The sequence below is a fragment of the Cydia splendana genome, chromosome 7 (assembly GCF_910591565.1).
Source record: "Cydia splendana chromosome 7, ilCydSple1.2, whole genome shotgun sequence".
Classification (NCBI taxonomy): Eukaryota; Metazoa; Arthropoda; class Insecta; order Lepidoptera; family Tortricidae; genus Cydia; species Cydia splendana.
In genome coordinates, this window is record NC_085966.1 from 22136292 (window position 1) to 22145759 (window position 9468).

Below are 9468 nucleotides of genomic sequence, written 5' to 3' on the forward strand. Positions count from 1 at the left end.
TTATTTTATTTATTTACATCCAAATGAAATAGTCTGCAAAATTAATGGCACAATAGATTAGCTAAAAAAAATATTACAAAAATTGCGTTTAAAATCCTTTGCTTATACTTTTACACCTAGTACCTCAAAGCTACAGTAGTCTAAATAACCCCCCATTGCTTCAAGTCTTGCACCAGTCCGCGAAACCGTGCGACGAACTGTTCGTTCGTGCGCGGCGCGAACTGGCCACTCGCGAATTTCGGAGCGCTGTTGACATCCACTGTAACGAATGGCAATATTACCGCTGCAACGCTGAGCGCCACGGGAAGTTTCTGGACAAACAAAAAACACACGTTCACCGATAAGGAATTTTACCAAAAATAAACCAATGTGGAAATGTCGGTTTACTAACACTGGTCGCAAATGATTATTTACAATATTATTGTATGGCAAAATATTTAGTTGTCATGTTTCAAAATGTCCTTTATTGTTATGTTTCGGTATTGATAGGCATAAATTATTTTTCGCCTAATATTGTGAATAACCTACCTTTCTCTGGGAGTAGTTTCGTTTTTAGGGTCATAAAAAAATAACCATAACCTACCTATCTCTGGGAGCAGTTTCGTTTTACGGGTCATAAAAAAATGCTAAATATAATTGTGATCAAATAAAAAGTATGCGAAGTTTCAATTTGGGCAAACGTTATTTAACAATAAATAGTTAGGTATAATAAAACATTTGCTTAGTGACTATTTTTCTAAATAAATCGTGGTAAAATGAACATCTGCTAACTAAAATTGTGATCAAATAAAAATTATGCTAAATAATAATATGCTAAGCATTGGTTTGCCAACTAAAAGTACTGCAATAAGTTGGTTGGGAAGTGAAATTAGGCGAAAAATATTTCGGCGAGATGGCAGTACAACGGAAATGTCAAATTTATTGTTCGATTTTTAGCTTTTCCACTGAGATGGAGATGAGAGAAGACATGCAGTGCTATTGGTTGATTTCCGTACGGTACGTCACCTCTCATAATCAGGCTCTAACGAACGGAATGAGGCTCCCCTAGTCAGGCGTGGCAAAAAAGCCGGCACAACTACTATTAACGACCTTTATTCGTAAAGGTACCACAAACTTTACTGCCTCTATGTTAAGGTCACACCCTCCTAACTTGCACTAGGAACTGAGAGTAACATCAGAATATCACAATGTTACTTCAAATTCCTAGTGTATACTTGCACGACTAATGCACGTGTTTCTAACATCAACAGAATGCGAACCTAATATTTAATTAAGGCTTATAAATAATAATGAATGTCTGTCACCCTTATCAATTTTGACGTAAATCCTTTATACATATTATTTGCTTCAACAGAACTATTATTATTCCTTTTGTCGATTACTTAATACTTATGCATTAAAATAATACGAAACAAGTATAAAGTCATCATCATCTTCCTTATCATCATTATCCCGGCATTTTGCCACGACTCATGGAAGCCTGAGGTCCGCTTGACAACTAATCTCAAGAATTGACGTAGGTGGACAAATAAGACCAAGAAGGTGAAGTAGGGTAGACGAAACAAGTATAATATCCAAACCAATTAATTCTCAAACTCTAAAGAAGCATTGTTCTTACCGCTTTTATGTCACTTTCAAATTCCTCCCTCCCATACACCGCACCCGGCTGAAGACCGAACTTGGTCATCATCAGGGTCAGATGCTGGTAGTAGTGGTCTAAAAGCTGATGGTAGTGCTTTTTTCGGAATTGCTGGTCAGTACCCAAGAAGATGAAGTAGAGGAGATCGGACACCGGGCATCCTAGCCTGGCCGTTTGGTAGTCCACCGGAATGACGTGATATTCTCCATTCTGGGAAGAAATAATTTTTCATTTATTTACTAACCATAATTTAATATAAAACAGTCACATTCATTTTGTCATTATTACTTTTCACCATAATATTCAAAGAATCTTGTTGTATACCAGCATTATTATTATAATTGTGTCTATTTATTTGATTATTAAACATAAATAAAATATTACATATAGACAGAAGCCATGCAAAACTATTTTAACAGTCTAACTGCAGTTTGACTTGTATCTTCTTAGTTATAAACTTTTGACAAAATATCTTGGTTACGATATTAATGTTATCTTATCTATCTAAAATTCTAATTACCAAAGTAAAACCATCGGTCAAAACCAAAGGTCATTCAGTTACTTACACAATGTACTTACCACTTCTTTATGCATCAAATTACTCGCGCGGTAGTCCCCGTGGACGATAACTGCAGTCTTGCGAGGTTCAGTAAGATCCATACCTTTACTCATACCCTTAGACCCCTCAAGAAGTTCACAGAGTTTCTTTCTATCTTCTTCATCCACAGCTGCCATTGCAGCATCAGTTTGACCGTCCGAATGAAAGCTTGTGTAGATAGCCAGCGGTATATATAACACTTCCCCAGCTTTTCTGAACTCCTCTGGACATTCATTCTTGAAAGCGAAAGATAGTGCATGAAATCTGGCTAAAGCTTCTACAGATTTCGATGCATAATTCCAGTCAATAATCTTGAACCTATCATAAACTTCGTATCCTTTGGACGCTAAATTTTCCATGACGACGACTCCATCAACGCTCTTGTAAAACTTTGGAAATGTAAATTTTTCTTTTATTCTATATTTGCTTTCTAATTTTTCATAAGCGCGAGTAAGTGACGTGAAGATGAAATTTTCTATATTGGAGAGGAGCTTACTTGCGTCTTTAAGATTATCACCCATTGATTCTACTTTTGCAAACAACTCCTGGGTTTCTTCAGGGGTAACGATACTGACTTCAAATAAAACTGAGGTATAATTCGCACCATCAGTGCTAATTGGTTTGATTTTAACATCGGACGCGTTAGGAAATTTCTCCTGAACTATGCAATTCAAAACTTTACGCAATCTTTCCTCAGCGTTAGACATTGTCAATAATTAAACTACGACTGCCACATAACAATATTCTCTTGTGTTTCTCATTTTGTTATCTTTATCTATGATTGCACACTTAATTTAATCAAAAAGTCAACTAAGATCATGTTCTACAATAGGTTTTGTATTTGCTAGAAAGATTTTATTCAAACAAGAGATAACTAGTTTGATTGTAGTACTAACTCAAAACACCAAGGGCTTGTCTGACCATGCTCAAAATAAGGTTCCGCAGCCGCTATTACAAAAAAAATACACTGATTAAACTTTGAAAAGCAATGTGTAAATAAATGTAATGCAGTCGAGGCTAGAAAGGCCTACGGCTAACGAGTAGAAATAACAAACAATAACTCACTCATTTATTGTTAACTTAAAATCCTGTTATAGTTTTTTTTTAGCATTAGAAAGAAGGTAAGCGATCTTGACATGTCTTTTAATGAAAAACGCTTTTTAAAAATCATTAACTATTACTTATGAAAGCAGAAGAATATAAATGATCGTATTAGATTCATAATTGTTAAATATTTACCGTGACTTATTTTTAGAACGTGTTTTTCAATTAAAAGACACATCAAGATTGTTTACCTTTTTTATTGCTAAAAAAACGAACTATAATTATTATTGATAATGGATAGATAAATATTGAAACCCCATAAATATTAAATGAAATCTGGGACAGAAGTTAGTAGATTATGTATTATCTTCACGCGATGCTAATGTAATCAGTAGCCATATTTAAACATGCAATAATTACTGATAATGAACTGCATAATGCATAAATAATCATAAATAACACTTGTATTAGCAAAAGCATCCTAATGGTGGTTACAAATAGTGGCGATAATTTAACTTGTGAAAGTTGGTTGTCGGCCGCTAGTAAAAATAAAACATAATTATTTAGATATGTGATATTAGACTAATGAAACAAACGTAATTTACAAATATACTTTATTTACACTTATTACATAATTGTATATCGTGACTCTTATCTTGCAAATAAAGTTTAAGACGAAAGTGGACGACCCACGCGAATTCGCCTTTCTATACAAACGTAGTCCTCTATTTACTTAACTGGATATTAATATTATTGATAGGTAATATTTTGATGCAATTAGATGTATATTGGCCACAGATATGCCCGTCTTTTTTTAATTTTTTTTAATTATTTCTAAATACATATTAGGAACATTTAAATATTGTATCAAAATTCATTTTCACTCCTAATTTTCAAAATAATCAAGGAATCGGAAAAAGTCAACCTAAGCGGCATATATATGGTTAAAACACATCGGATTATATGTATAAAAATATTTTCCATAATATCAATATTCAGAGAAGCTAATGGGGGCTACGTTTGTATGGAGAATCGGCCGTCCCCATTCTGCTTAATGGTGTGCAACAAAAAATTTGCATACCCCAATTTATACATAATATATTGAATTCATCTAAATAAATAAGAATATTTTGTTTAAATATATTTCGGTACTCAACATTTAAAATTCAGGCAACTCGGGTAACAGTATGAGTATTCTATATAGCCTTCCACTGCTTCAAGTCGTGCATCAGTCCGCGGAACCGTTCGGCGAACAGTTCGTTCGCGCCCGGCACGTATTGCTCGCGTTCAAAGTTCGGGGCGCTCGCTGCGTCTACTGTGACGAATGGCAGCACTATCGCTGCGACGGCGAGGGCGATTGGGAGTTTCTGTTGCATAAGAAAATTTATAATTAACGCAAGACTTAAAAAATAAAGGTCGAAAACAGAAATAAACAAAAAAAGTATTACTTACGAGTCTTAACGTACTCGTATAAATGTGTCTAATTCAGTCTAATTTAATAGCCATCACCTCAAAAAAAACTGTATTACAATTGTCGTTTCTTGGTTGTCCTTCAACTGGTTTTATGTAAATTTTTGTAAATGTTGAGTAGTCAAATACTATTTAATTACACAAACGGGTCTACCGCGATATAATTTCATTGTTTTTACCTTTAATTCCGACGTTTCAGCGGAATTAAAGGTAAAAACAATGAAATTATATCGTGGTAGACCCGTTTGTGTAATTAAATATGTGTACAAAACGCGAGAGTTTAAAGTGTTATAGTCAAATACTAAATTATTCATGGCGAACTAATTGAAAATTTCATTTTTAATTACCTACCGCTTTTATGTCGCTTTCAAATTCATTCCTCCCGTACTCCTCATCCGGCTTCAGACCGAATTTCGTCATCATCAGAGCCAGATGCTCATAATAGTGGTCCACCAGTCGGCGGTAGTGTTGCTGTCGGAACTGCTGGTCGGAACCTATCAAGGTGAAGTAGAGGAGATCGGCCACCGGGCATCCTAGCCTGACCGTTTGGTAGTCTACGGGGATAACGTGATATTCACCTTTCTAGAAAAAAATAATGTTAGAAATCATTACATATTTACTTATAAGACTTGAAATTCTCACATGTAAAAATAAAAGTTTATTTTATTTCATTGTGTTATATTGCTGTTGCTGATTTTACTGTCAAATTATCACACGAAACATACCTATTCTATACCTACAGTTGGAGCAATTTGCTAAAATGCACATTTAATCAGTTTCTCCTTTGTACACTTTTGACAAAAGTATAGTTGATATCAATGGTATATATTATTTATTAGTGTGGTCTGGTCAAATAAAACAAAAATATAATTAATTGAATTTAAACGGTCTGATGACCGGCCGTTGACTGATTAACATCATGCCAACATTTAGCTTATTTTATGGTTTAACATAATTATATACAATTAATATTTGGTTATAAAAAACGTGAGTTAAACCGTAAAATTAACATAAAATATATTTAAAAAATACGGATGTTTGTTAAAACCAATATAGAAAAGAAATAAATTAAATTATTGAAAAATATATATAAATATATCAAGACAATTATTAAATATGTACATATTTACCACTTCCTTATGCAATAAATTACTTGGGCGATAGTCTCCGTGAATAAGTACTGAAGTTTTAAGAGGTTCACTGAAATCCGTAAGTTTACTCCAGCCCACGGCTCCTTCTAGAACTCTAGCGAGTTTTTCTTTATCTTCTTCATCGACAACCGCCATCGCCGCATCAGCAATTCCTTCCCATAGTGGACTTGTAACACCAGTTTCTGGTAGCTTTAATATATCCCCAGCCAATTTGAACTCTTCTGGACTCTCCGTCTTTAAAACAAAAGAAAGAGCATGGAATGTGGCTAAAGTTTCTACAGATTTTGACGCATATTTCCAATCAATACTCTTGAATCTATCATAACATCCGTATCCTTTAGCAGCTAGATTCTCCATGACAATTATTGGGATATCATCACGATCATGAATGTAAATTTTTGGGAATGCAAATTTTTCTGCTATCCCAAGTTTGTCTTGTATTTTTTCGTACGCGTTTGCAATTTTTGTCAAGACGAACTTTTCTGACTCAAAGATTTTCTGGCTTGTATCGTTAAAAAGGTCACCCATTGAGGCGACTTTTGCGAATAGTTCTTGAGTACCTTCAGGAGTATTGATATGAGCTTCGTATAAAGTTGAGCTGTAGTTAGCACCACCACTGCTAATAGGATTAATTTTCACTTTACAGGCGTCTGGAAATTTCTCCTTAATGACGGAATCAAAAACTTCACGTCCTTTGTCTTTAGCGTTCGACATGGTTGACGGTTTAATAGCGACTGTTTATGTGAAACATAGTTATTTTATTTATTTTGTTATCTTTGATGTATTTGCACTCTCAATTAAATGACTGCACTTAATATGCTTATCTAATATTCTAAGTGGTCATAGTCACAAGGACATAAATAAATAACTAATAACAAGTAATGTATTGAAAACGTGTGTCCCGCCGAATTTCTTGCTGAAATTCCAATACTTCCATGCTCCAATTGAAATCTCCCAAATCGAAATTACTCTATCTGCGTCTCTATCGAATAAGCAAGAGCTATAGAGTGACATACTCGTATAGCGAAATTTCGATTTTCGTATTTCGCGATAGGGCCTCTGGTTCCTAGCGGAGGGCAGGGATCTTAAGTCTCGTGCCTCAGCTTTGCCCCTCATTATTCTCTCCAAGCTATCCTGGGAGATGGACGATTTTAAAATCTATTAATGGATTCGGAGCTCAGGTATGAGAAACATATTTCAAATTTAGTTAGGAGCTGTTTCTATAAGTTAAAAGTTTTGTACAAGATAAGACCTTTCTTGTGTGAAACTCTACGCATCCAATTAGTTGACTCACTTGTTCTGTCAAAATTAAATTATATGGATATAGTATATGGTCCACGACTACTCACTAAAACAAAGCGACTGGTGCAACGAGTTCAGAACGCTTGTGCCCGTTTTTGCTTCAATATTCCGTTAAGGGCACATGTAACCCCATTTTTAAACAAATGCAACATGCTTAAAATGCTACACCGACGTAAACTTCATCTGGCAAGTCTTCTTTTTGAGGTAGTGCACCAGCGGTCTCCTGCGTATCTCTTTGAGAAACTTTCCTTCCGTAAGACTCGTGTAGCTCGACAATGTGGGTTGCAGTTGTTAACGCACCGTCACTGTTCGGCTGCATTCCGTGGAAGTTTTAGATATTTGGCAACAAAATGCTGGAACAATCTGTCTCCGCCTTTGAGGAACCTGAAAAGTGTGCATAGTTTCAAAGTTACGCTAAAAAAAGAGATATATGAACATCAGCAAAGACAGGAAAGTTTAAGATGTGATACTAGTTTTATCTAAGAAGCCTTTTTTTTTTTCACATACCTGTAGTTATGTCCCATGAGCCAACCATTTCTGCACTATTTTTTGTCACTTTATTTTAATTTGTTCGTCTTTTCCAAATAATTAATTTAGTGATATAGTTTTGGTTTGTTTAAAGCTTTTACGACTAGAAGGTTTTAAGTCTTCTGCACAAAATGTACACGTGGATAGCTATGTCATAGCACAAATATGGCCGTGCTGGTGTCGTGCCGTGTGACGTGGCCATGGCGTGGCGGCCAGCTGTCACTTGGCTGTCAGGCCTGTTCCAGATACGGCAATTGCCGCAATGTTGAAGTTGTATATTAAATAGTTTTAGTTTCAATTTTATGTTTTAGGTATAGTTCTAGTTTTTAATTAGTTTAGTAAATTATAGCATAACCGCCTCGTCGTCGAACGGCGTACGCCTGGGTTACAACGGAAGAACAGCGCTGGTTTTGCCAGCAACATGCTGAGTTGTGACCCTTTTATGGCATTTTTCACTAAATGTTATACATTGTATATTTGTCAACATGTTTTTGTCATCTGTGTTTGTTTGTCATAAATAAATGTATTTCTATTTCTAAATCTATTTGCACGTAGAACATTACTGTATGGGGTATTGTGCTGTACTTTATCTGTAATGAGAACCTTGCATTTTAGAACTGAAGCACGCCTTAACTCTTATCTCCAAGATATTTCGCTTCAGTTTCCCGGGTACTCACTGCTAGTGATGTGGATGTACTTAGTAATTTTCTCGTGAACATAAACTGCCCAGGAGGCATATGGATGTACACAACCCTTGATAAAAAACGCCAATCAAAACTTAAATAAATAATGTTAATTTTGTCGTTGCTGTCAGCCACCTGAGAGTTACAATCGTCGCTCTCACTAACCAGTACATGCCTATTCAGTCGCCGAGGCCGACACAGGCCAAGACATGATGATGATGAATGTTTGGAAGTAGTCACGTGAGTTTTTGTAGCATCTGTTATCTCGATACATTTCTTCTTTTCAGTTGTCACGAACAAATGTTCCCGGGAATATTTTTACAGGGAAAATTCCGTGGGTAACTTTCCACTGTACATCCCTACTCAGGCATTGCAGGTTACAGGACTTTGTAGATTATCTTGAAAGAGCTTCATTAAACCTGCTACTTTATTCCCTTTAAGCGCCCGGTGTTGACTCGCAGTGTCGTATTTACTTTCTCTATGAATGGTGTTGATGGTTGATAGTCTAGCTTTTTATGTGTCTTTGACGGAAGAGCTCCTATCAAGTGTTTTGCATCTGCGTGTTTATTTCTCTAGCGTAGTATAAGTACTTTCATAGTTTATCATAGGTTATTTACGGCATATCAGTAAAGTCGGAAAATTTGCAAAATTGCGTAATTTCTATATTGAATAATTTTGGAAACTTCATATATTTTTACATGGGGATCGAAATTTTCCAATTCCAAGAGAAAGTTTCCTCAATTCCTCGTTACGTCCGACTTTTAATCCGGAGGTCGCAGGTTCAAATTCTGGCAGGATAAGTTTTGCGAAATTTAAGTAGGTTACAAGATCGTATCATAACCATTACAAATTGTTGAATTAGAATAGACCTCATGGTCTTTTTTTTACCGGCACCTTTAATTTTGGGCGCGGTGAGCAAATTAGTTTCTCTGTGAATCATGCGTTACTAATGTATTTTAATTTTAATTTTTACTTGCAAAGAAAAAAATAAATGTTCTCAAGGGTCGACAACGCTTAAGTGGCTCTGATGTTGCTATTGTCCATAGGCGACGG

At 35.5% G+C, this 9468-nt stretch overlaps 2 protein-coding genes across 2 annotated transcripts; both read right to left on the reverse strand.

Annotated features, from left to right (window-relative positions):
* Nucleotides 1-3881, reverse strand: LOC134792271 (uncharacterized). The gene is made up of 3 exons (XM_063763541.1): nucleotides 2219-3881; nucleotides 1619-1849; nucleotides 1-311 (listed from the first exon to the last, which is right to left on the reverse strand). Exons 1-3 carry the CDS (start codon nucleotides 2942-2944, stop codon nucleotides 141-143), a joined length of 1128 nt encoding a protein of 375 aa, XP_063619611.1. The 5' UTR covers nucleotides 2945-3881; the 3' UTR covers nucleotides 1-140.
* A 52-nt stretch (nucleotides 3882-3933) lies between these two features.
* Nucleotides 3934-6645, reverse strand: LOC134792272 (uncharacterized). Its single transcript, XM_063763542.1, has 3 exons — nucleotides 5882-6645; nucleotides 5103-5333; nucleotides 3934-4648 (listed from the first exon to the last, which is right to left on the reverse strand). The coding sequence occupies exons 1-3, from the start codon at nucleotides 6614-6616 to the stop codon at nucleotides 4478-4480; spliced, it is 1137 nt and encodes a 378-aa protein (XP_063619612.1). The 5' UTR covers nucleotides 6617-6645; the 3' UTR covers nucleotides 3934-4477.
* Between the last annotated feature and the right edge of the window lie 2823 nt (nucleotides 6646-9468).

Excerpts from the sequence above, each read along its gene's own strand:
- LOC134792271 (XM_063763541.1), bottom strand. The coding sequence starts at position 2,944 with ATGTCTAACGCTGAGGAAAGATTGCGTAAAGTTTTGAATTGCATAGTT. Across the intron at positions 1,850-2,218 it reads ATTTGATGCATAAAGAAGTG|AATGGAGAATATCACGTCAT; the intron begins GTAAGTACATTG and ends ATTTCTTCCCAG. Across the intron at positions 312-1,618 it reads TTGAAAGTGACATAAAAGCG|AAACTTCCCGTGGCGCTCAG; the intron begins GTAAGAACAATG and ends TTGTTTGTCCAG.
- LOC134792272 (XM_063763542.1), bottom strand. The coding sequence starts at position 6,616 with ATGTCGAACGCTAAAGACAAAGGACGTGAAGTTTTTGATTCCGTCATT. Across the intron at positions 5,334-5,881 it reads ATTTATTGCATAAGGAAGTG|AAAGGTGAATATCACGTTAT; the intron begins GTAAATATGTAC and ends ATTTTTTTCTAG. Across the intron at positions 4,649-5,102 it reads TTGAAAGCGACATAAAAGCG|AAACTCCCAATCGCCCTCGC; the intron begins GTAGGTAATTAA and ends CTTATGCAACAG.